This window comes from Netta rufina, assembly GCF_964035555.1.
Source record: "Netta rufina genome assembly, chromosome: 24".
In the NCBI taxonomy this organism is placed as follows: domain Eukaryota; kingdom Metazoa; phylum Chordata; class Aves; order Anseriformes; family Anatidae; genus Netta; species Netta rufina.
In genome coordinates this window covers 2,703,365-2,728,325 of record NC_140148.1, presented here as the reverse complement: position 1 = coordinate 2,728,325, position 24,961 = coordinate 2,703,365, and the positions used below count along the sequence as shown (strand labels likewise).

Below are 24,961 nucleotides of genomic sequence, written 5' to 3'. Positions count from 1 at the left end.
GGGCGCGAGGTCGATCGGAGTCCCAGGCTGCAGGGTGTGGGCTGGGTTTGGGTGCCAGGCTGCAGGGTGCAAGATCAATCTGAGCAGCAGGCTGCAAGATGCAGGCTGGGTTTGGGCGCCAGGCTGCAGGGTGCCAGGCTGCAAGCTCCTTTCAGGTACCAGGCTGCAGGGTGCAAGGTCGGTCTGAGAGCACCAGGCTGCAAGATTCAGGCTGGGTTTGGGGACAGGGCAGGGTTTGGGCACTGGGCTGCAGGATGCCAGGGTGCAAGGATGCAAGTACCAGGCTGCAGGGTGCAAGGTCGATTTGAGCACCAGGCTGCAAGATTCGGGCTGGGTTTGGGCGCCAGGCTGCAGGATGCCAGGGTGGCTTTGGGTACGGGGCTGGCTTTGGGTACCAGCTTGCAGGCTCATTTAGGACCAAGCTGCCGGGTGCAGCCTTGGCCGGGGGCCCGGCGCTTTGGGGCGGCCACCAAGCCCATGCGCTGCAGCGCTGGGCGGAGGCCCTGGGGGTGCCGGTGCCCGGTGCCCGGCCCCGCTCTCCGCCGTGCGCCGCTGCAGCCCGGGGCGGGCAGGACGAAGAGGAGGAGGAGGAGGAGGAAGAGGAGGAGGGGGGGGGGGAACCGCGCCGTCTCCGTCTCCGCCTCCGGCCCCGGCCCCGGCCCGTCCCCGCCTCCCTCCAGCTCCGCCACCGAGCCCGCAGCAGCAGCAGCGGCGGCGGCGGCGGCGGCGGGCGCAGGCACCGGGGCGCCCGGGGCCCCGCGGCGGCCGCTGCCCTGGTGCGGCGGGGATGGCGGAGGGGCCCCGGGGCGCCCCGCCGCCGGGCTCGCCCCGCCCCGCCGTGCCGCTGCCCAACGGGCCCCGAAGCGGCGGCGGCGGCGGTGGCGGTGGCGGCGGTGGCGGTGGCGGCAGCCCCGGTTCGGGCTCGGGCAGCAGCAGCCGCGAGGACTCGGTGGAGCGGAGCCCCGCGCCCGCCGCGCCCCGCGCCAGCATCATGAAGGTGAGAGCCCGCGCCCTGCCCCGAGCCCTCCCGGTTCCTCCCGGTTCCTCCCGGTTCACCTCCCACCACCCCCCCCTCTCCGCACTACCCCGGGTGATGCCCCGGTTGCTCGCCCCCAACCCCGGGCACCCGCCGGCACCTGCGCGGGGCTCGGTGTTTCGGAGCCCAGCCCGGCCGGAGCGAGCGGAGGTTCCCCGGAGCCGGTTTTGCGCCGGTTCCCGCAGCCCCCGGTGCCCTCGGAGCGCCCCCACACCATCCCTGGGGGTCCAGGGGCGGTGGCGGGGAGCTGCTGCCCCCAGTTCCCTCCGGCTGGTGGGTGCTTAGGGCCGGGGATGCCGCCCGGTTGGGTGCTGGTGCAGTGCTGGGTGCTGCTCCCACCGGCGCTGGCACCGCGTCCCCTCGCCCTGCCGGCAGCCTGGGTCCCCCAAGGGCAAACCCCTTTGTGCGCTCCCCAGGCCAGGCCTGTCCTCCGTGCCCGGCTGGGAATCACCCCCACGTTGCCCCCTCCAGCCCCTCCGTGGGCTCCCTGCACGGCCACGCTGCCCCTGCGATGGGCATCGCATCGCAGCATCACCCCCTCCTGCGTGGGGGCACCCATGGGTGCTGCCTGCTCCTGAGCATCTTCCTGCGTTCCCTTGCACTGAGCCTTGGGCCCAGCTCCTGTGACCTCCCGAGAGCCGAGCCACGGTTGGACCAAGGGTGCTGTGGGTCTGGGGGGGGTCTCTGGACCCCCCCATGCCGGTGGGCAGGGGGTCACGTGTGTGTTTTTTCTTAATCAGCCCCCCTAATTGTGCTTACGTCGGCGTTGCTCGCTGACACAATAGGTCGCGTCCGCCCGGGACCCGCCTCCCCACTCCTGGCAGCCTATTTTAAGCCGGTAGAGCTCTGGTACTATTAATACCCCGCGTGGGGGCTGTTCCCCTGCTTCTCGCCCAGCCCTGGCCTCGTGCCCCAGAGACCTGGGCGGGGGGCGGCGGGTGCCTTTGGGGACCCCCTACCCCTGGCGGGGCTCCTGCTGCAAACCGCTGCGGGGTGGCCAGGCTGTGCCCCACACCGGGATGCCAAGGGGACCTCCCCGGGTTCCTGCAGCCACAAAAGCCCGTGCCGGTGTGCTGTGTGTGCCCGGTTTGTTTGGGGACCTCGTGGGGTCTCCTGTCCCCCCCCTGCAGCCCAGGCTCTGCCTCCACTGCAGGCTGCAGGGCGCTGTGCAGGCTGGAGGCAAACGTGGCAGGGCTGCTGCTCCCCTTTGCCTGCCTCTCCGCTGGGTGCCTCCCCCCATCCCCGCTGTGCATCACCGCAGGATTTGGCCTTAGGGGAAGGTCGGGTGGCACAGAGCAAGTGCCAGTGGTTGAGGGTGCTGGTGGTGGAGGATGTCTACATAGGATGGTGTCCCCCGGTCTCTTCTGGTCCACTGCACGTCTCTGAGACCCTCTGGGCTTGATCTTTCCCTGCTGCAGGTCCCCATCGCTCCGCGGTGCTGGATCCCACAGCCCTGAGTTCCCCTGGACCCCAACTGGGCTGAGCCCCTCCATCGGGTGAGGCTGTGGGGACAGCGAGGTGGGCGCGCTGCCCAGGGGACCGCGTGGGCACCAGCTGCTCGCCCTCCTCTGCCGCTCCCGTTTGGACGCAGCAGTCCTGCTCGTGTCCCCAGGGCGGCTCCTGCATCCCTCAGCGGGGACAGGGGACAGCCTGTCCTCCTCCAGTCCCGTTAGCAGCAGGGACCCCAAAGCCTTGGCTCTGCCCCAGCTCATGGGGACGGTCAGCGGGGAGCTGCTGCCTCCCCAAAACCCCATCCAGGGCTCTGCACAGCAGCTGGCGAGAGGGTGGTGGCATCGAGAAGGGTCCCAGGGGCCCCCCAGGAGGTCTGGGTTCCCACAGAACCCCGTGTCCTTGCCCCCAAGGGGCTGTGCTTGGCAGGACCTCGGGGAGCAGCTGTTTGGCCCCAAATCCCTGGGGGGTGCTGAGGCTGTTCCCATGCTGTGGGGCTCTGCCCCGGCATCGCAGCCGTCCCCCCGCTGTGCCCATCAGGGCTGGGGGGGGGCTCTGTGCCCCCAGCTTGGACCATGGGCACAGATTGTGGGCTGTGGGGCAGCGGGACGGGCAGAGACCGACTGCTGACTAAGTGGAAGCACATGTGGGAAGAGCTGCAGGCTCTGTTATTTTATGGGATTTCCAGAAAAGGCTGGAGGAGTGAATCTGAAAGTAGAATCAGCGGCCGTGCTGGGGCCGGGGGAGCTCGGGACCAGTACGGGGTGGTGCTGGAGCTGGCCCCGTGCAGCGATGGGACTGCAGAGAGTGGTTTCGTGTGGGATGGCGAGCGGGGAGGCTGCTGTCCCTGCGTCCTGGCTTGAGGACCCGTTCCCTGCTTTCTTCTCCAGGCTGGAAGCAGAAGAGTTTGGGGGGCTGGTGAGTAGGGAGGATGCTGGAAGGAGGCCTTGGAGGGGGGGGTACCGGGTCTGTCCCTCCTCGCCGCAGGATGTGGCCCTTCCCCAGCACCCTGCTGTCCTGCCCCCCATGAGTGGGGCCATCCCCTTCCTGCCCGAGCCCCAGGAGCAGAGCTGGTGCCTCCGCACGGGGCCCGGGCTCCAGCAGCCCCTCGCTGGGTAGCGGCAGCTGGTGCCGCGGGGAGTGGATGTGTCACTCTCTGTCTTCTTGGCAGGGAACAAACGACTGTAGAAAAGCCCTGGCTGTGCCTGGCCTCCCGCTGCCTCCGCTCCGCTGCTGCCTGCCCACATCCCAGCTTTGCCCCCGGGACTGGGGCAGCTGGTGGGACAAGTGGGGCACGGGACGTGGGAACAGCCCCATGGGGACAAAGTGTCCTGATCCCCTCCGCCGGGCAGCACAGCTCCTTACAAGGCACCTCAGCCCCAGAGGCTTTCGGTTTCTCTACCTCCTGCCATCAGAAGCTGCTGCGCCCATGGAGAACCCCCCGGGGATACCGGGAAGGGAGGGGCAGCACGGCAGATCCGTGGCCCGATGGGCGCATCCCCGTGGGCTGGGTAACGAGCGGGGTCACGCGGCGGCTGGGATTAGGGCTGCCGTGCTCACCAGGGCACTAATCACAGGGGGGTAATTGGCCAAAGTGGCGCTGAGCACGCACCGCCGAGCTGGGCAGGGTGCAGGGAGCAGGGTTAGGATGCGCCGTCTGTGCCCAGCCGGCTGCCAGCACTCAGTGTTGGCGTTGGCACAGGCATGGTGGGCATAGTGGGCAGCATCGCCGGCGGCGTGGGGTTTGGCAGCGCCCCTCTGCCGAGCTGGGCTGCGCGGGTGCGATGTGAGCGGCAGCACAACGTGCACCGTGCCCCTCTCCAGAGCCGTGCCCTGCAGCCAGGACCCTCCGTGCTCCCCGTGGGCAGCGGCAGGGACTCTCCCGACTCCAGGCGCCGCGTTCTCCTGCCTCTGTTCCTGACCTACTTAGCACCTTGGGGAGCTCTGCCTGCGCCGCTCGCACCCGCGCCTCGCCGAGCATCCCCGGGGCAGCCAGCCTGGAGCACGCCAGCACAAGGGGCTGCCTGCGAGCAGCGGCTTTTCTCTCCCTCTGCCTGAACCCAGTGGGCTGCAGGGGCGAGGTGTGAACGCGTTCAGCCGCAGGAGGCACCGGGAGATGCTCGGGCACTGCGGCGCGCGCCGAGGGCTCGCCGGCCGTGGGAGAGGAGCCGGTGCTGGAGGGAGGGGTGGATTCGGCTGCCTGCGGTGGGCGAGGGCAGGCTCCGGCACAGCTGGAGGCAGGTCCCGGCGGCCGCTGGGTGCGAGCAGGCCCCCCGCCCCGCGTTTCCTTTCCGGATGGATTTCCTGTTTTCTGCTCTGGGGCCCGCTGCAGGGGTGGGGTGCGCACCGGGGTGGGGTGCGGGCACGGAGGGGTGCGGGTGCGGGTCCTGCCCCGTGCTGCCCGCTGCCAGCGGTCACCCCGCCAGCGGGGCGGGTGCGGGGCCGGGTCTGGTGCCGCGAGGCAGTGGCGCGCTCAGATTGCTGCTCGCAGGAAGCGTCGTGGTGGCGGTGCAGATGGCTCGGCCGCCGGGTCCATCCTCGCGGGGCTGCTGCTGAATCCTCCGCACCCGGCACGGCGGCTCGGCCCTGGGGTGACCGTCCCAGGGGGATTTCCCACCCGAGCCCTGCCCTGCGCCCGTCTCCCCATCCTGCAGAGGCTGGGCTGGGTCCCTCGATGTGGCCGGTGCGGTGTTTCCCTCTGACCCGGCAGCATCCAGCCAGCTCTAAAATGGGGCTGGGGGCTAGAGCTGGTTTCCCCTTCCCTTCGCCCCTTTCCCCTGGGGCGCTGCGCCCTGCGCACCCGTGGCTGGAGCTGGCTGCCTGTGTGACAGCCCCTGGCTGCTGCTTGTCCCCACCAGGGTAAATCCAGACCTTTTGAGGTGAAACACCGCGAAATGTGTGCCTGGGCTCTTAGCCCAGGCTGCGACAGCTGCGCCATGGAGGTGTGAAAGCTCTCAGGGTGCCGGAGGGGACACCCCACGGGCCCCAAGCCCTGGCAGCTGGGAAGAGCCTGCATGTGCCGGAGGCACCACCAGATTAGAGGTGACTCACCATAATCTTGAAGAAGTGGATTAAACCTCCTCCCTGCTGCACTACTTAATGAAATCCAACCCATAATATGCTCCCAGCCCTGCTGTTCCCCCTATCCCCCGCCTCCTCCGACCCCTTTGGTAACAGGGTCTCCCCTTCCCCGCCTCGGGGGAGCCTTTTTTCCCCCTGTTGGTGTCCCGAGGGTGCAGGGGGGGGCCGTGGCTGTGCCCCTCTGTGGGTGTGGGGCTGGTGTGGGCACGGGGGGGGTCCTTCCATGAGGCCCTTTCCCCTCCGGTGTCCCCAGACCCCATGACGATGGGGACCGTGCCTGTGCACGGCCGTGCCCTGGGGGGTGAGCGAGCAATGGGGAAGGATCCGGCTCACGGCCGGGAGCAGGAAGGAAGGAAGGAAGGAACACGGAGTTAAAATAAGCCCGGCAGTGGGGGAGGCCCCGGCTGGAGCCAGCTCCTGGCCTTTGGGATGGAGGGGGGAGAGGTTCCAGTGGGGCCAGGCTGGGCTTTGCACAACGCGGGGGCATCCCCAGGCCCCTCGCTGCGCATCGGAGCTGGGATGGGGAGCCCGGGGGGGACCGGTGGGCGCACGGTGCGTGGCTCTGATGGCTCTGCCCCCTTCTCCCCCTTGGCAGGACGGCTCCCGGCAGCGCCCCATGCAGAAGAAGAAGACGGTGTCCTTCAGCACCATGCCCAACGACCGGAAGATCAACAGCACGGCCGCCTGCATCTCCTTCATGCTGGAGGGCTGCGAGCTGAAGAAGGTGCGCTCCAACTCCCGCATGTACAGCCGCTTCTTCGTGCTGGACGCCGACATGCGCTCCGTGCGCTGGGAGCCCTCCAAGAAGGACTCGGAGAAGGCCAAGATTGAGATCAAGTCGGTGAAAGAGGTGCGGGTGGGCAAGAAGACCCCCATCCTGCGCAGCAACGGCCTCTCCGACCAGTTCCCCGATGAGTGCGCCTTCTCCATCATCTACGGAGACAACTACGAGTCCCTGGACTTGGTGGCCAGCTCGGCCGACGTGGTGAGCGCCTGGGTGATGGGGCTGCGGTACCTGGTGTCCTACGGGAAGCACACGCCCGAGGCGCCAGGCACCGGCCACCCCAGCCTGCGGACCTCCTGGATCTCCTCCGTCTTCGACCTCGCCGACCTGGAGAAGTCCGGCCGCATCCCCGTGGCCCGGGCCGTGCAGCTCATCAAGGCGCTCAACCCGGGCATGAAGGTGTCCACCATCGAGCTGAAGTTCAAGGAGCTGCAGAAAGCCAGCGAGCGCCCCGGCGCGGAGGTGGCCTGCGACCTCTTCGTGGAGGCGTACTGCGAGCTCTGCACCCGCCCCGAGATCTTCTTCCTGCTGGTGCAGTTCTCCAGCAACAAGGAGTACCTGGGCCTCAAGGACCTGCTGATGTTCCTGGAGGTGGAGCAGGGCATGGAGGGGGTGACGGAGGAGAAGTGCCTGGAGATCGTCAGCAAGTACGAGCCCTCCAAGGAGGGCCGGGAGAAGGGCTACCTGGCCATCGACGGCTTCACCCGCTACCTGCTCTCCTCCGACTGCTCCATCTTCGACCCGCAGCACCGCAAGGTGTGCCAGGACATGGCTCAGCCCCTCTCGCACTACTACATCAGCTCTGCCCACAGCGCCTGCCTGCTGGAGGACAACTTCTGGGGCCGCTCGGACATCAGCGGCTACATCAGCGCCCTGGGGCTGGGCTGCCGCAGCATCGAGCTGGTGCTGTGGGACGGCCCCGACGGCGAGCCCGTGGTCTACACCAGCCCCTCGGGGGCCTCCTGCGTGCCCTTCCGCACCGTGGTGGGGCTGATCGACCAGCACGCCTTCACCGCCTCCGCCTACCCCCTCATCCTCTGCCTGGTGGTGCGCTGCTCGGCCCGCCCAGCAGCGCCTGGCCGCCCAGTGCCTGCGCAAGACGCTGGGCGAGAAGCTCTACCTGGAGCCCCCCGACCCCGCCGCCTCCTACCTGCCCTCCCCGGAGCAGCTCAAGGGCCGCATCCTCATCAAGGGCAAGAAGCTGCCGGCCAGCTGCGAGGACAGCGAAGGGGAGGTGTCGGATGAGGAGGAAGGCTGGGAGCTGGCGCGGAGGCTGGGCCAGGAGGACCGGGAGGTGGCGGAGGGAGGGGGCCCGCGGCGAGCGCGGCTCAGCCGGGAGCTGTCGGAGCTGGTGAGCCTCTGCCAGGCCGTCCCCTTCCAGGACTTCGAGAGCTCGCGGCGCGGGCAGCGCTACTGGGAGATGTGCTCCTTCAGCGAGGTGGAGGCCGGCCGCTTCGCCAACGAGTGCCCGGCGGAGCTGGTGAGCTACAACAAGCGGTTCCTCTCCCGCGTCTACCCCAGCCCCATGCGCATCGACGCCAGCAACATGAACCCGCAGGACTTCTGGAAGTGCGGCTGCCAGATGGTGGCCATGAACTACCAGACGCCGGGGCTCATGATGGACCTGAACGCGGGCTGGTTCCGGCAGAACGGGGCTTGCGGCTACGTCCTGCGCCCCGCCATCATGCGGGAGGAGGTCTCCTACTTCAGTGCCAACGCCAAGGACTCCTTGCCCGGGGTGCCCGCCCAGCTCCTGCACCTCAAGGTCATCAGCGGGCAGAACCTGCCCAAGCCCAAGGGCTCGGGGGCCAAAGGGGAGGTGGTGGAGCCCTACGTCTGCGCCGAGATCCACGGCATCCCGGCCGACTGCGCCGAGCACCGCACCAAGACGGCCCTGCAGAGCGGGGACAACCCCGTCTTCGACGAGAGCCTGGAGTTCCAGATCAACCTCCCCGAGCTGGCCGTGCTGCGCTTCGTCGTGCTGGACGACGACTACATCGGGGACGAGTTCATCGCCCAGTACACCATCCCCTTCGAGTGCCTGCAGCCCGGGTACCGCCACGTCCCCCTCCAGTCTCTGGCCGGGGAGCCCTTGCCCCACGCCACCCTTTTCGTGCACGTGGCCATCACCGACCGCCGCGGTGGGGGCAAGGGGCACCGCCGGGGGCTAGCAGGGCGCCGGGGCCGCCGGGTGCGGGAGTACACCTCCACCAAGGCCACTGGCATCAAAGCCATCGACGAGGTCTTCCGGACGGCCACCCAGCCCCTGCGGGAGGCCACCGACCTGCGGGAGAACGTGCAGGTACCGGAGCCGGTAGGGGCACGGCGGGTTTTTGGGGAGGAGGCAGGTGCAGAGCTGGGAGGGGTTCCCGGGGGTGCTCCCGATCCCTTACCGCCGGTCTCTGCCCGCAGAACGCCTTGGTCTCCTTCAAGGAGCTGTGCGGCCTGACGCCCGCCGCCAACATGAAGCAGTGCATCCTGACGGTGGCGGCGTGGCTGCTGCACAGCGACAGCGCGCCCAGCGTCACCCTCAACCTGGCGGAGCAGTACCCCGCCATGGAGGCGCAGGGCCCCATCCCCGACCTGCTGCGCAAGGTCCTCACCGCCTACGAGACGGTAAGCAGCGGCGCGGGGACGCTCCGCGGGGCCGATGGCACCAGCAGCACCAGTAGCACCAGTAGCACCATCCTGCCTCACCCACAGCTGTGCGCATGGGGCGGCCCCGGGATGGGGTCCCCCCAAAGTCACTGGATCCATCGCAGGGCAGGGGGGACCGGCTGGGAGATGCCCCGAGGGACCCCGCAGACTCGGGACCCCACAAACCTGGGACCCCACAAACCTGGGACCCCACAAACCTGGGACCCCCGCAGACCCCATCTGGCTCGCGGGGCATCCTGCGGGGCCGCCCAGGGGGGGAGGAATCCCATTAAGAGCTGCAGCCCGGAGCCGCTTCCTTCCTTTGTGTTGCAGGGGGACCTGGCCGCCTGCCAGGCGCTGGCCGCTCCGCACCTGGCTGCGCCGTGCCAGGGGGACCCCCAGCCAGCCCCCTCCCACCCCCTTTTTTCTCCCCATTTGCTCCGCAGGCAGGGTGTGTGGGGTGGGATTTGGGGTGCTGGGGGGGTGCTCAGCACTTCGCGCTGCCCCTCTTGTCCCCAGATGATCCAGACCAGCCGGACGCTGATCGAGTCGGCCGACGCGGTGCACAGCAAGCTCATCCAGGCGCAGCAGGCAGGTGGGTGCTGGGGGGGTGACCCCAGAGCTGGAACACGTCCCAAGGGTGCCAGGAATGGGGGGGGGGCATGCCTCCGAGCCCCCTGGTGATGGGTGTCCCCGCAGGGATTGGAGCAATCCAGCACCAGGCTCCGGATCTGTGCACGGGGAGCGCCAAGCGTGCTGCCGTGCGTGGCGGGGGGCAAGGGCTGCACGTGGGGGTGCCCCGGGGGGGTGCGTGCTGCAGGTGGAGGTCAGCACCCGGCTGCTGTGGGGGGAGATTTCCATCGGGAGGGGGGCAGTTTTGTGATTTTCCCACGTCCTGGATGCGCTGCAAGGAGAGAGGGCAGGGAGTGGGAAGCTGCAGGGGCTGCGGGAGCCCTGCTGGGGATGGGGGGCTGCAGGGGCTGTGGTGTGTCCCCCCACCCCGGGGGAGCACTGCTGGGGACGGGGGGCTGCAGGGGCTGCGCGGGCAGGGCGGGGAGGGAGCGAGCGGAGCGGAGGAGGCTGATGAGGAAGCGGAGAAGAGTCATTAGCTGCCAAACGCCGGAATATAATTAGCATCAGAAATAACAGACTGGGGCTGACGGTAGAAGTGGCAACTGAATGTTATGACTTCAAAGACACATGGCTGAACCCACACAGGCAGGTGCTGCTGGCAGCCTGCCCCGGTCCCCCCCCCCCCCATCCCATACTGCCCCCTGCACCCGCAGCTGCCCAGGACCCCAACCCCTCTCCCAGCACGTCCCCGTGCTCCCAGTAAGGTGCACCGGGACCCCGTGTGCTGTAGGGGCATCCTTGGATGCTTGCGGGGTGCACGGGGTTCTGCCGGCCCCCGCTGCTTCTTGTGGGCACCCCGCGGGGCTGGGAGAGCTGCCAGGAGCTGGAGGGGCCGGGGAGGAAGGAGGGGGCCCCGCTCTGCCACCCCCAGCGGGTGCCAACCTCGCTGCCAGCAGCCCTGTTTGTTCCTTGGCGGCTCGGCAGCCCGGAAACCTCGCCGAGCATTTGGCTTTCGGCTCCGCCGCCGCTGCCAGCGACGAGGGGGGGAGCGCCAGAGAGGGAGGGTGGGGGGGCTGCGGGTGGGCTCTGTGCCCGTCGGCACCGCTTTGGCCGCGGGAGCCCCTCCGTTGGGCTGCTGGGGGTGGGCATTGCCCCCGTGCCCCCTGTCCTGCACGAGGGCAGGGGTCTTTGGGGTGTGCTGCTGCCGCCGCCGACCCCCCCACGTTGGGGGGCTGCCACCCTGACCCCCATTCCTGGGCGCTGCTCCCTGCTTTCACCCCCCCTGGCTGCGCTGCGGATGAGCCTCGGTGGTGCCGGCACGGTTTTGGGTACCGGGGGGGGGGGGATCTGGGGTTGCTGGTGGCAGGGCTGGGGGTGCGGGGTTGGGGGCGAGCTGATTGACAGCACGGGGGTGAGCAGGAGTGTGTGGGAGCCCTCGTGTGGGCCGGGAGCCGGTGCTGCGTCAGGGAGGGGTAAATATAGCACCCGCTCACGAGGACATCACGCGGTGCACGGCGCGGGGGCCTGCGCTACGGCACGGGGTGAGGGGGGGGGGTGGTGTCCCCGCTCTGTGCCCCCCCAGGTGGGCTGCAGCATACAGGAGCCGTGCATCTGCCCCCTGGGGTAACTGTTGAACATCCAGACCCCACGTCCCCTGGGATCCAAACCCGCTGAGGGTGGTGGGGGCTGTGCCGGGACCCCATTCCCCAAATGGAGGGGGCTTGGGGCTGCCGGTCCCCATCCCCTGTGGGTGGTGGCTGTCCCCGTACCCCGTGGCCCTGAGCGTGTCCCCCCCCCCTCGTGTGCCCCGTGCCCAGGCATGGACTTCCACAAGGAGCTGCACCGCATCGAGGCCAAGGAGGGGCTGCGGGGTCGGAAGCTGCAGAAGGCGCTGGAGAGCTTCGCCTGGAACATCACCGTCCTGAAGGTGAGGGGGGGGCGGCACCGTGGCCATCCCCACCACCAACCCTCACCACCGCCATCCCTCACCACCCCTGTGCCAAGAACGTGGGCACCGGCACCGGGGGGATGCGCCTGGACCCAGCAATTCCCCTCTGCCCCTCATGGACCTGTGGCTTTGGGGCACAAACGGGGGCTGGAGGTGGCACGAGGGGACCCCGTGCGCTCGCGGCCACGTCCCCTGACGTCCTCTCCCCCGTGGCAGGGCCAGGCCGACCTCCTGAAGCACGCCAAGGCGGAGGCGCTGGACAACCTCTGGCAGATCCACAACGCCGGGCAGTCCTGCGGCATCGGCAGGAACGGCTCAGCCTCGCCCGAGGCCTCCCGGCTGCGCGCCCCCCCGCTGGAGCCCATCCCCGAGGCAGAAGGAGGCGGCGACACGGCGTCCTGCTGACCCCGGCATCCTGCTGACCCCCGGCCTGGGGTTATGGGGGGGCCCCCGATGGAGCAGCCCCCGCTTGTGGGGACCAGGACCGGAGAGCTCCAGCCTGCCCGTGGCTCGTTTTGGGACGCGGATGAAAATGGGCAGGGTGCAGCGGGGTTGGCGCAGCGGTGTGCCCGCTTGGGGACCAGCTCTGGGCATGGCAGGGAGTTGGGGGGGGTCCCTACTCCCACCTATCCCCCCCCCCCAAGCTCCTGGGGTCTCATCCATCTCCCCCATCTGCTTCCAGAGCAGGCACTGTGCTGCGGGGCCGGTGGGGGCTGCTGGCACCCCGCTGGCCGTGTGCATGCACCCCCAGCCTGCTGTGCCCGATCCCCCTCTTGTAAAAGCCGCCCCAGGTGCGGGGTCCTGCTCTCAGGGCTGCAGGATTTGCTTCCAGGGGGTCCCCTCCCCTCCCCGGTGTCCCCGTGTCCCCCCCGCTGTGCAGAGGGGCTGGGCAGGCACCTGGGGAACAGCTCGCAGGGGCCGCTGCAGAGCGGAGCTGCCAGCAGACGTGTCCTATGGCATCAGGGAAATCGCCCTGGGTTTGTCCCCAAGGGCGAGCACGCCCCAGGCGCGGGCGGTGAGTGTGGGGTTGGTCTGGGGTCGGACCGGGGCTGCGGAGCGTTTATAAAGTGTGCCAGACCCACGCCGTGCCCTCCGCTCCCTCTCCACGCCGGGGATGGGGTCACCGAGGAGGACGGGGGGTGGCAGCGGGATGGGGGCCACGTCCTTCCACCGGCACCAGCCGGGTTCAGGGGGCACCAGCCCCGCACGTCACTGAGCCACGCGGCTGCCTGGCACCCCTTTGTTCGGGGCGGTAATTAGCCTAATTGGGGCCACCGGGACCGGACCTGTTGTCGGCGCTTCCCCCGGTGCTGACCTTCAGGCCGCTTTGTGCCGGCCCGGCCGCGGGTCCCTCGGGTAATTACGGCCTCATTAGCGCCGTGCACCCCAGCCCCGCGCTGCACCCTCATAATGCAGAGCCACAAATGAGGGGAAAGGCCTGGCCCGTCTCCGAGCTACCGGCCACAAAGGGTGCGCGTCTCCCAGACACCAGCCCCGCTGCTCCCGCTGGTATTTTTGGCAATGCTATTGTGCCGGGGGTTGGGGGCCGGGGGGGGGCAGCCCCTATAAAGCCCCGCTGTAGGGTGCACGGCTCAGGGCAGCTGCGCTCCTCGGCCCTGGCAGGACATGCCCCAGTGCTGCTTGGCCACCTGAAGACGCTGGGAAGGATGGAGGTGCCGAACGCCAAGGTGGGGCCGGCGCTGTGGGGCTAGGGTCTCGGGGTGCACAAGGGCTGGGCCAGTTCCTTGGGGCTCCCGGGGGCTCCCCAAACCTGACAAGGAGCAGCTGGGGGGGAGGCTCAACCCCGCACAGGCTCCTCGGGAGGGAGCTGGGTGCGTGCTGTGCGCTGCTCCAGCGTCAGCCAAGCGTGGGTGCTCATCCCGTGGCTCTTGGTGATGAGGGGAGGGTGCTCCTGGGGCTGCCGTGTGCCGGAGAGGGGTAAGTGGCACGGGGAAGATACCCATAGCTCCTGCTGGAGGCTGTGGATTTGGGGGCTGGGGTGGGGAAGTGAGGAGCACTGGGGTCCTCTCTGTGCCCAGGGGCGCGGTGGTGGCCGTGCCGTGGGGCGCTGAAGGGTGGTGCTGCGGGAACGGGGCTGAGCCCCTGCAGCGAGCGGGGCAGAGGGGAGCTGAGCCCACCAGCAGGGTGCTGGCAGCCCGGGGGGGGCACAGCAGCAGCCCCGGCTGGCTCTGCGGGTGCCCTGCGCCGATGCCAGCCGTTACCTGGCAGCTCCAGAGAGCCGCCTGCCTCCTGCTCCTGCTCCTGCTCTGCTCCTTGGCCGCCGCCCGCCAGAACCTGCCCGAGTGCTGCCGGCAGAAAACCTGCTCGTGCCGCATCTACGACCTCCTGCACGGCATGGGCAACCACGCCGCCGGCATCCTCACGCTGGGCAAGAGGAAGAGCGTCCCACTGGCCTTCCAGAGCCGCCTCTACCGCCTGCTGCACAGCTCCGGCAACCACGCCGCCGGCATCCTCACCATGGGCAAGCGCGGGGAGCACCCCGGCACCGCTGCTCAGCCCACGCCGGCGCTGAGGGGCACCGCTGCCAGCCCCAGGGAGTGCCAGGGACACGCTGGGAAGGAGGTGACCAAGAGCCGGGGAGCTGCGAAGAGCTTTTACTGAGCTGGGTGGGGGGGCTGCGGGGGCAGAGAGGGGTTCCCTGGGGGGGGACGCACGCTGCCTCGGCGCTCGGTGTAAATAGCACTTTTAAATACCTCCTTGGGGCCCTGGCCAAGCCTGCTCAGGGCGCCGCAGGCACCGCCGGCCTTTTCCAATAAATGGTAGCCTGAGGTTGCCCGGCTCTGCCTTGTCTCTGGGGAGGGGGCCGGGGGCACATCTCTGCCTGGGGCAGGCAGCGGGGTGGGTGCATGGGGTGCCTGCACGCTCCCAGCTCCCCCATCCCCAGCAGGGTCCCTGGGGAGGGCTCTGGTTGGGGGCTGTCCCCGCTGGGTTCCCCCCCTCGGGGGGGTCGCTAAGGGGCTGCAGCCCCTGGGCTCTCCAGGGGGCAGTGGCAGGAGCGGGGCTGGCGTCCTGCTGCTGGTCCCGTCCCGGAGCTGCGGTGCCAAGGAGGGGGGGGCCGGATCCTGCCCCTTCCAAAGAGCCTGGACCGAGCAGGTCCCGGTGCACCGGGTCCCGGGACCGAGCAGGGACCGGTGTCCCCTGGTGCCGGGTGGACTGGTACCGAGGAGGTCCCGGTGCATCGGTTCCCGGTACCGAGAAGGTCCCGGTGCATCGGTTCCCGGTACCTCCCGGGGCCGAGCAGGGCTCTACCGAGCGGCTCCCGGTGCCGCCGGTGCCTGCCGGTGCCGAAGCCCCTCCCGGTGCCAGTGGCGCGCAGAGCCCGGGGCGGAGCGGGGGGGGCGGAGCGGGAGCCCCGGGGCGGGCTGGACCGGGCCGGGCCGAGCCGAGCCGGGATTAACCGGCGGCGTTGGGGCAGAACCCGCGGAGGGGCCCCGGGACGGCGGCGGCGGTGCCCGGTCCCGTAGGCGCAGCCCCGGGCGGACGGCCCGGCGGGACCATGCCGGTGATGAAGGGGTTGCTGGCTCCGCAGAACACCTTCCTGGACACCATCGCCACCCGCTTCGATGGCACACGTAGGGCTGCGCCCCGGGACGGCGACGGGGAGGGGGGGGGGGGGCGGGGGCAGCGGCAGGCGTTTGGGAAGCGGCGGGGGGCGCCCGGGGCACCGGAGCCCCCCGGGGCGCATCGGGACGCGACTCTCCGCGCTCTCCATCCCCCGGACGGCTTCGGTTCTCCGGCGCCGTGAAGCCCCCGAGGTGACCGGGAGGGTCCCGTGCCCTGCTGCCGGTGCTTCTGGAGGGTCCCGGTCCCGCTCAGCACCAGGGACAGAGGCGCGGCCGGCGGCACCGGGCGCACCGGGAGGGGTCCGGGACGCACGGGGGTCCCCGGGGGGAGAGACCCCACCCGGGCACCCCCAGCACAGTCAGCACCGGGCCTGGAGCAGTCCGGGGATGGGAGCGAGGGGCTGGGTGCTGCCCTGAGCAGCCCCCGGAGCTGGGTCCTGGTGCCAGGGGATGGCTCGGTGGCACAGCGCGTGCTTGTCACACTCATGGCACACGGCGCTGCAGCCACCAGCATGGCCCTTGGGGACCCCAGGGTTGCCCCAGCCAGCTCCGTGCTGGGCACCAGTTCCTTGGTGCTGGAGCTCAGGTGCTGAGCAGGGCCCTGCCCACCCCGAGGGAGCACAGCGTCCTGTGTGCTTGGAGCTACAACCCTTGAAAAGGTGGGCACTGGTAGCTGTGTGTGGGACGGGGGCCCAACGGTGCCGGTTTTGGGGCCACTTCCCACAGCTGGAGGTGCTGGAGCATCCCCGGGAGCTGGGCTCCTCCCCGTGTCCGTGCCCCCGTGCTGGGGCCAGCAGGGATTAAAGCCCTGGCACGTTGGAGAGGGGATTATGCGGGGGTGCCACGTGCCAGCTTCCGGCAGCACCACGCAGCCACCCGGGGATGGGGTTGTGTTCGGCGCTGACCTCACGCCTCCCCAAATTCACCTGGGCCTCCCCCAAATCACCTGGGCCTCCCCAAATCACCTTGTGGTGCTGGGAGGGATGAAGATGATGCTCGGAGCCTGGGGTGTGCCGACACCAGGGGGTTACACCGAGGGTGGCTGAGAGCATCCTGCTTTCATCCTGCATCCTGACGGCACCCTGCTTCCGACGGGCACTTTTAAATAGCGGCCGGCTTTGCGGGTTTGATGCGTCTCTTATCGGCTTTATCTGCCATGGAGAGGGGCTTTAGCCACGGCGATACGTGGTGAGAATTAACCCTGCCTCTCCCACGCAGATGCTGGGCCCCTCATCCAGGGGAGCTGGCTGCTGCTGCAGGGGCTGTGCCCCCCTTCACCACAAAGCCAATCCCAAATGCAAGCCATGCCAGCCCTTTTACTTTTTTTCTCCCCCCCCCCCCCTTTTTTTAATACCACACCCTGGACACCGCGGTAATCCTGGCTCCCCAGAGCCAAAATCTGGCCTTAGTCACAGCTCCCAGCTATTTTTGCTTCTCCAAGCTAATCCTGGGTTGAGCTGTGCCTCCCATCGCACCAGGGCTGTGTGCAGCTCCCTGCCCAGGCTGCGGGGTCCTGGCACCCCCGCTTCCTTGCCACCCTTGCACACCCTTCCTGGGGCTAAAGCACAAACCCATCTGCCCAGCTGGCACTGAGCCCACAGCCCCGCTGGCAGAGCCCCTGCCTGGCCCGGGGCTGGTAAAAGCTTTCCTGGGTGATGCCTCCAGGGAGGCTGCGAGCTCCGGGGTGCTGTGACACGAGGGTGCTGCATTTCCCCTGCACCTCTTGCCCTGGGTTAGCCCCGACTCGGGGCTCGGTGGTGCCGCTCACAGAGCCAGGAGCTGTGTCGGGGTCTTTCCTCTTCCAGCCCAGCGGGGACCTCCAGGTCCTGGGGGTGGCAGGGCAGGGGGACGAGCTCATTTTTGGGATCCCCCGGCTTGGATAAGGGATCAGCCCCAGTTCACAGCATGGGGCACGGTCCTCCATGGCTCTGCTGGCCCTCAGGGTGAGCAGGGGGCCATGGGGCAAGCCTTCCTGGTGGCCGTGGATCCCCTGGTACAGATGGAGCGGGGTCTGTGGGCAGGATGGAGACCCGGCTCCTCTTTCCATGTGGACCCATGGATGGGGTGGGATATCTGTGCTCCCCCTTGGGCTGCAGGGCCCATGCGTGCAGTCCCGAGCCCTCAGGGGTCGCCGTGTCTCCTTTCAGACAGCAACTTCATCCTGGCCAACGCTCAGCTCCGCCGCGGCTTCCCCATCGTCTACTGCTCCGACGGCTTCTGCGAGCTGACCGGCTTCGCCCGCACCGAGGTGATGCAGCAGAAGTGCAGCTGCCGCTTCCTCTGCGGGGCCGACACCAGCGAGGCCGTCCTGCAGCGCGTCGAGAAGGTGCTGGAGAGCAAGCAGGAGTGCCAGACCGAGGTCTGCTTCTACAAGAAGGGTGGTGAGTGGCGCTGGGGACCTGTGGGAGGCTCCTGGTGGGGCTCAGCCCCGTGCCGGGCAGCGCGGGGGCTCTCCTGCCTTCCTTCTCCTCTCTTCTCTCCCGCCCAGGAGCGGCGTTCTGGTGCCTGCTGGACATCATGCCCATCAGGAATGAGAAGGGGGAGGTGGTGCTCTTCCTCTTCTCCTTCAAGGATATCACGCAGAGCCGGGGCAAGAGCCACCCGGGCGACAAGAAGGAGGGTGAGCCGTGGCTGTGGGATGGGGACGGGGAGCAGGGAGCACCAGCAGCGCGTGCAGGGGGCACGTGGAGAAGGGGTTCCCAGCCCCAGCCTGGTTTTGTGTCCCGGCTCGGTGGTGCCACCCACGTGAGGAGGGGTCCCCAGCTCCCCTCTGTTGCTCCAGGACAACGTCTCATCGTTGCAGAGAAGCAGAGGAGCAAGAAGCCCAGGAGCTCGCACCTGCGGGCGGCGCGGCGGCAGGGCCGCACGGTGCTGCACCGGCTCAGCACCCAGTTCGCCCGGCGCGACCGCAGCGAGATGAAAATCAACCGGGTAAGGAGCCGGGGGCTGCGAGCACAGCCCGCTCCCCCCAGGAGGCTCTCCCCGTGCCATGCATCCCGCTGCCCCCCGAGGCACCGAAACGCCCTCGGCCCTGAGGCTGCAGCAGGTCCTGACGGTGGTGCCGTGGGACAAGCAGAGCTTTTGGCAGCTTTTGGCAGCTCCTCCTCTTCTCGTGGATCAGTTGTCTCGAAACCCAGCTGCTCAGGCTCCGGCAGGGCCATGCTTGCCCCAGGGGAGCGCCGTTAGCAGGAGCAGCGGTGTCCCCGTGGCACCATCCCCATTCCAGCCTCTCCTGGGGCTGTGGGGCTCTGGCACGGGGTCCCCACGGCACGGTCAGGAGAGGCTGAGCCTCAGAGGACGGGGTTGGGAGGGCACCAAAGCTATCGCTGCCCATGCAGAGGGTGCTGGTGGGCTCTGCCCCCACCTCATCAGATTAGCAGGAATCTGGTGGATTCCTGCTAATGCATTAGCAAGACATTAATTAATTAATGGGCTGTAAGCGGGTGCTCTGTGCCTGCCTTTGTGGGTGACCTCCGTGCAGCCTGCACCGTGGCATCGGGGCGGTCAGCTGGGGGCACCCCAGACCCGCAGGAACCAGGGGGATGGGGGCTGCAGCGCGGGGCCGTCCCCGTGCCACCGCCGCCGTTTGCTCTCCCAGAACGTGTTTGAGAGCAAGCCGTCCGTCCCCGAGTACAAAGTGGCCTCGGTGCAGAAGGCCCGCTTCATCCTGCTCCACTGCAGCGTCTTCAAGGCCCTGTGGGACTGGCTGATCCTCCTGGCCACCTTCTACGTGGCCGTCACCGTCCCCTACAACGTCTGCTTCACCGGCACGGAGGACAGCCCCTCAGCCGCCCGCAGCACCATCGTCAGCGACATCGCGGTGGAGATGCTCTTCATCCTGGGTAGGGATGCTCAGCACGGGGCTGAGCACCCATGGGGGCACGAGGATGCTCCCGGATGGGACCGGGGTCGGTCCCCGTCCCCCCAGCCCGGCTGCCCCAGCCGTAGCGGGGTGCTCAGGGCTGTTTTGCTCTCCCCGGGGCAGATATCGCCCTGAATTTCCGGACGACGTACGTGAGCCACTCGGGCCAGGTGGTGTACGAGCCCCGCTCCATCTGCATCCACTACGTGGCCACCTGGTTCTTTGTCGACCTGATCGCTGCCCTGCCCTTCGACCTGCTCTACGTCTTCAACGTCACCGTGGTGAGCGCCGGGGGCCCTGCTGTAGGAACCCACTGCTCCTGGGTCTGTCTGGGAGCCAGCTCGGGGAGCGGGGGAAAACAGAGACCACAGCTCTTGGGGGAAGCCTCCTGAAAAAGGAAAATGACCTCGGCCAAGCCTGGGGTGCAGCTGGGCTGGGCAGGGAGCGGTGCCCTGAGAGGCGAGGCCACGGTGCGAGGGCACAAGCAGCAGTTGCCTAAAAATGCTGCCAAGGAACTGAGGCTGCAGCTGGCAGGAGGGATCCTCTGGGCTGAAGGCAGCCGAGCTGAGCTGCCCAGGGATTTTCTCCATCGTCCCTGTCCCGGCAGGGTCTGAGCCCAGCGTCTGCTATGGCTCAGCTCCTGCCCCGTGCCCCTGCCCGGTCCCACCTCCCTGGGCTCCTCCTGATGCCTGGTGCGGTTCTGGGAAGAGACACACGGACAGAGAAAGAGATTTGGGCACGGTGGGAGTGCCTGGGGGAGCTCAGCACTGCTGCACATCCGACCCAGCCCAAGCCAGGGAGTCTGGCTCTTTGTCCAGGATCCTCAAGGATCCATTTCTCAAGGATCCACCTCATCCATGCTCAGGGAGGGAGCACTGCCCAGCCTGTCCCGTAGCCGTGGCGGGTGGTGAAGGGTCCCTGCCTGGGAGGGGGAGGCCGCTGGGGGTCCCCTCCCTGATCCTACTGCTGGGTTCACCCCGGTGCCCTGCTCCCCAGACCTCACTGGTTCACCTGCTGAAGACGGTGCGGCTGCTGCGGCTGCTGCGGCTGCTGCAGAAGCTGGAGCGCTACTCGCAGTACAGCGCCATGGTGCTGACGCTGCTCACCTCCATGTTCGCCCTGCTGGCCCACTGGATGGCCTGCGTCTGGTACGTCATCGGCCGCACGGAGATGGAGAGCAACGACCCGCTCACTTGGGACATCGGTGAGCGCCGGGGTCCCCGCTGACGGCGGCACTGGGGGAGCGTGCAGCATTTTTGGGTGGCTCCCGACCCCAGAGCAAGATCGGGAGATCGGGGAGGGGACGGGGGCCGTGCCGAGCACCGGCGCTGACCCCCAGCTGTGCTTGGCAGGCTGGCTGCACGAGCTGGGCAAGAGGCTGGAGGCTCCCTACATCAACAGCTCGGTGGGGGGCCCCTCCATCCGCAGCGCCTACATCGCCTCCCTCTACTTCACCCTCAGCAGCCTGACCAGCGTGGGCTTCGGCAACGTCTGCGCCAACACCGACGCCGAGAAAATCTTCTCCATCTGCACCATGCTCATCGGGGGTGAGGCGGGGACGCGGGGACCCCGGGCAGGGCACCGTGGCGGAAAAAGGTGGTGGGGTTGGGGGAGAAGCCCCTTTTTGGCACGCTTTGGCCACCTGGGTGCCCGGTCCTTCCCCGGGTCTGACGCTGCCCTCCCGGCCCCCAGCGCTGATGCACGCCGTCGTCTTCGGCAACGTCACGGCCATCATCCAGCGCATGTACTCCCGCCGCTCGCTCTACCACACCCGCATGAAGGACCTCAAGGACTTCATCCGCGTCCACCGCCTGCCCCAGCAGCTCAAGCAGAGGATGCTGGAGTACTTCCAGACCACCTGGTCGGTGAACAACGGCATCGACACCAACGAGGTCGGTAGGAGGGTTTGGGCAGGGTTGGAGCAGCCTCCTCGCTGCCCCCTGCCCTGCTCATGGAGCTGGTGGTGATGGAGGGGGTGTGCGTGCAAGCGTGCACGTGTGCTTGTGTCCGTGCCCTGCTGCTGGAGGGCTCAGAGCCAGGACTGGGGCAGGTTCCTGGCAGCACGGGGAGCGGGGACGTGCAGATAGAGCAGAGGCAGCCTTAAATCAGCCGGAGCTGGGCTGGATTTACCACCCAGGGCTGCTGAGCGGCGAGGTGCTCCATCGTGCCGGGGCTGGAAGCCCTCCGGCAGCTCCGGGCACCACCGGCACGTCGGCTCCTCTCCTTCCAGCTGCTGCACGACTTCCCCGACGAGCTGCGTGCCGACGTGGCCATGCACCTGAACAAGGACATCCTGCAGCTGCCCGTCTTCCAGACGGCCGGCCGGGGCTGCCTGCGCTCCCTCTCGCTGCACATCAAGACCTCGTTCTGCGCCCCCGGCGAGTACCTGCTGCGCCAGGGCGACGCGCTGCAGGCCAACTACTTCGTCTGCTCCGGCTCCCTCGAGGTGCTGAAGGACAACGTGGTCCTGGCCATCCTGGGTGAGGGTTGCCCCCCCCCGAGTCCTCCCAGAGCACCTCGTGCCGCTCGCACGAGGTGGGGGCTCACCCTATAGCCCATAGCCCACCCTTGTCCTACAGGCAAGGGGGATTTGATCGGCGCCGAGCTGCCCGGCGAGGAGCGGGTGATGAAGAGCAAGGCGGACGTGAAGGCGCTGACCTACTGCGACCTGCAGCACGTGGGGCTGGGGGGGCTGCGCGAGGTGCTGCGGCTCTACCCCGAGTACGCCGCCAAGTTCACGGCCGACATCCGCCGGGACCTGACCTTCAACCTGCGGGAGGGCAGCGGGGTGGAGGTGGGTGCGTGGCCTCCCTCCCAGGCCCCTTCCCGACCTCGCGTCCCCAGCACCGGGGATTTATCCGCTCCGTGGTCCCGAGGCTCCCGGGCTGGGGAGGGGGCTTTGGGTCTGCCCCCCCCACGCCGTGCACGTACGTCCCGGCTTCTATCAGCTCCATGCAACCCATGGAGGTTGCAGGCAAAAGCGTTCGCAGCGCAGGAGGCTTGGGAACGGGGATGGAAAGGATTCGGGGACCCCCCAGGGAAGGCAGCCAGGGCGTGCGCCCCCTCCCCAGCATGCTGGGGGCTGCGGGGGGGGCATTGTGCTGCAGAAATAGCTCCTCACCGCTGGCACGGAGCAGCCGGGGTCCTCCCCGGGGGGGCATCCACCGCCCCCAGGACCTTTACAGGCGGGGAGGGGGCTCCCTAAATCCTAAACGGCCTCACCCGGAGCTTGGGAGAGGTGTAAATAGGTGTAAAAAGGCTGGGGGGGGGGGAAATGGGGAGGGGGGGGGCTGTGCACCGAGGTGGGCACGTTAAGGGCACGGGGGCCGCTGGTGGCTGCTCCCCACATACCAGGGGCCACGCTGAAGGAGGGGGGGGGTCAGGCAGAGATTTTGGGGTCGAGGGGGCCGCTGACATCCCCCCCCCGTACCCGCAGCCTCGCCCGGACAGCGGTGGCAGCCCGGAGAAGCCCCTTCCCTCCATCCTGGAGGATGGGGAAGGGCAGGATGAGGTCTTCCAGTGCTCGCCCACCGCCCACCGCCCGCTTCTGTCCCCCCCCAGGAGCAGCCCCGCACGCCGGGGGGGGCCGGGGACCCCCTCGGTGCAGCTCCCAGGGGTGGGGGGCAGCAGAGCCAAGAAGCCCCCCAAGCTCCTCATCCCCTCCCTGCACGCCCCCGAACCCCCCGAGCTCGGCCCCAGGTAAGGCTGGGGGGTCTCGGGAGGGTGGAGGGGGGCAAAATGGGGGGGGCGAGGACCCATCTTCAGCCCTTCCCCACCCCAGAGTGGTGGACGGGATCGAGGACGCCGGGGGACCCTGGGAAGCCCAAAACTTCACCACGGCCCCCCCGCCACGCAGCGCACCGAGGGGCTCCCCCCTGCCAGGTACAGAACGGGGGGGAGCGGGGTTTTGGGGGGGGGTCCCACGGGGGGTCCCCAATGACCTGCGGTGTTTTCCCAGCAGGGTGCGGGGAGGGAGGCCCGGTGCTGGCGGCGGAGGCGGAGGAGGCGAAGGGGAGCGTCCTGAGGCTCAGTGCCGAGGTGCGGAGGGACCGGGGCTGTGGAGGGGGGGGGGGGGAATTTTATTTTGAATTCGTATTTTTTTTTAATTATTTTTTATTTTCATGTTTTATTTATTTTTTATTTTTTCCCAATATTTATTTTTTATTTCTTATTTACTATTTTTAATTCTTATCCTTCTATTTTTTAATTTTTATTTTTTTTAAATTTTTTAATCTTTATTTTTATTTATTTATTTATTTATTTATTTTTAATTTCCTAATTTTTATTTTTAAATTTTCACTTCACTTTATTTTTATTTTTTAATTTATTATTTCAGTTTTTATTTTATTTTTTATTTCAATTCTTTACTTTTTATCCCTAATTTTTTTATTTTATTATTTTTTAATTTCAATTTTTATTTCTTAATTTTTATTTTTAAATGTCATTTTTCACTTTTTAGTTTCAATTTTTATTTTTATTTATTTCATTTCCTCATTTTTATGTTTAATTTTTATTCTTTAAACTTCTTATTTCAATTTTAATATTTTATTTTATTTGTATTTATTTTCATTTTTCTTTTCTTTTCTTTTCTTTTCTTTTCTTTTCTTTTCTTTTCTTTTCTTTTCTTTTCTTTTCTTTTCTTTTCTTTTCTTTTCTTTTTTATATATTTCTGTCCCCCCCCCCCAGGTCAGCCGCCTCACCCAGGAGCTCGCCCGCCTCAGCCACGAGCTGCAGCGGATGCTGGAGCTGCTCCAGGGCCTCCCCCCCGGCTGCCCCCCCCGGCTGCCCGCCGCCCCCCGCCCCTCCCCGCTGCCCCCCCCCTCCCGGGGCTCCCCCTCCTCCAGCCCCCGGCCCCAGCCCTTCCCCTCCCGCTCGGTTCACGCCTCCTCCGCCCCCCCCGGCCCCCCCAGGCCGGGCACGGAGGGGCCGTGCCCGCCCCCCCCAGCCGTCCCCCAGCCCCGCTCCGCCCGTTCCTTCCCCGGTTGCTCGGCCGGGGGGGGGGGCCCAGCTCGCCCCCAGCCCCTCTCCAGCTCCTCCAGCTCCCGTTGACCCCCCCCCGGAGGCCGCCCCCGCGGGTCGGGGGTCGGCCGGTCCCGACCCCCCCCAGCTTTACCCCCCCCCCAAATCCACAGCAGGGATTTTGATACCGCTTTTGATACTTTTTTTTACCCACGGGGGCTTTTTTTTTTAAAAAAATAATAATCCGCCCCCCCCCGGATCCCCCTAAGCCCCCCCCCCGGGCCGCGCATCCCTCCCGTGCCCGGTGCTGCCTGGGGAACCCCCGGGGGGCTTCTGCCGTTGGGGGGGGATTGGGTGCTCAAGGACCCCCCCCCAGCTCTCCGGGGGGGGTCTCCGGGCTGGGACCCCCCCCCCAAAGGAAGGCAGCTGTGCATTGTCCCCCCCCTCCGTGGTTTCTGCCCCTTATTTTTTTGTCCCCCGAGGGTGCTCCCCCCACCCCGGGCATGACCTCTCCTACCCGTGCCCCCCCCCTCAAAAAAAAAAAAAAAAAAAAAAAGAAAGAAAAACACTAAAAAGCAGACAGAAACGGGAAATAAAAAGCTTTATTTTTACTATTTTTACAACTTTGCTGCGACCACAGCCCCCCAAAGGTTTGGGAGGGGGCACAGCTCGGCGGGGGGGGGGCAACTGCCCCCCCCCCTCAATGCACTGGGGTCCCCTATGCACCAGGATACCCCAGAAACTGGGGTCCCCCCAAATCGGGGTCCTCCCCCCAAACCGGGATCCCCCCCCCCAAAATGGGGTCCCCCCCCAAAAAAGGGGTCCCCATTGCCCCCCCCCTCCACGTACTGGGGTCCCCCCTACACCGGGGTCTCCCCTGAGCCAGGCCCTGCCCCCCCCCCCAGCCCCTCCTTTACTGGGGAACCCCCTCCCCGCCCTCGGACTACAACTCCCATCACCCCCCGCGAGGGCCGCGCCGTGACGTCACACCGCCCTCACTCCCGTGACAGGGGCGCGCCCGGCTAGGCGGGGAGATGGGCGGTGACAC

The 24,961-nt window shown here is 67.5% G+C and overlaps 3 protein-coding genes across 4 annotated transcripts; all 3 read left to right on the top strand.

Moving 5' to 3' along the window:
- Positions 1–787: 787 nt before the first annotated feature.
- On the top strand, positions 788–12,612 carry LOC311218496 (inactive phospholipase C-like protein 2; the record flags this gene model as incomplete). The annotated part of the gene is given in 7 exon segments (XM_084301176.1): positions 788–997; positions 6,162–7,412; positions 7,414–8,652; positions 8,763–8,966; positions 9,507–9,582; positions 11,378–11,487; positions 11,725–12,612. Coding segments are annotated over 7 exon segments (3,279 nt in total). The 3' UTR covers positions 11,914–12,612.
- On the top strand, positions 12,605–14,130 carry HCRT (hypocretin neuropeptide precursor; the record flags this gene model as incomplete). 2 transcript variants are annotated; one of them, XM_084301207.1, is made up of 2 exons in its annotated part: positions 12,605–13,196; positions 13,738–14,130. In XM_084301207.1, 2 exons carry the CDS (start codon positions 12,933–12,935, stop codon positions 14,128–14,130), a joined length of 657 nt encoding a protein of 218 aa, XP_084157333.1. The 2 variants fall into 2 exon arrangements, with proteins under 2 accessions (XP_084157333.1, XP_084157334.1); XM_084301208.1 differs by having other exon boundaries at positions 13,176–13,196; positions 13,744–14,130.
- An 895-nt stretch (positions 14,131–15,025) lies between these two features.
- Positions 15,026–24,895, top strand: KCNH4 (potassium voltage-gated channel subfamily H member 4; the record flags this gene model as incomplete). Its single annotated transcript, XM_084301120.1, has 16 exons — positions 15,026–15,101; positions 17,240–17,473; positions 17,581–17,712; positions 17,896–18,023; positions 18,691–18,934; positions 19,078–19,235; positions 19,951–20,158; positions 20,307–20,501; positions 20,647–20,846; positions 21,185–21,434; positions 21,534–21,748; positions 22,358–22,653; positions 22,736–22,836; positions 22,916–22,992; positions 23,641–23,710; positions 24,819–24,895. The coding sequence occupies 16 exons, from the start codon at positions 15,026–15,028 to the stop codon at positions 24,893–24,895; spliced, it is 2,661 nt and encodes an 886-aa protein (XP_084157246.1).
- Between the last annotated feature and the right edge of the window lie 66 nt (positions 24,896–24,961).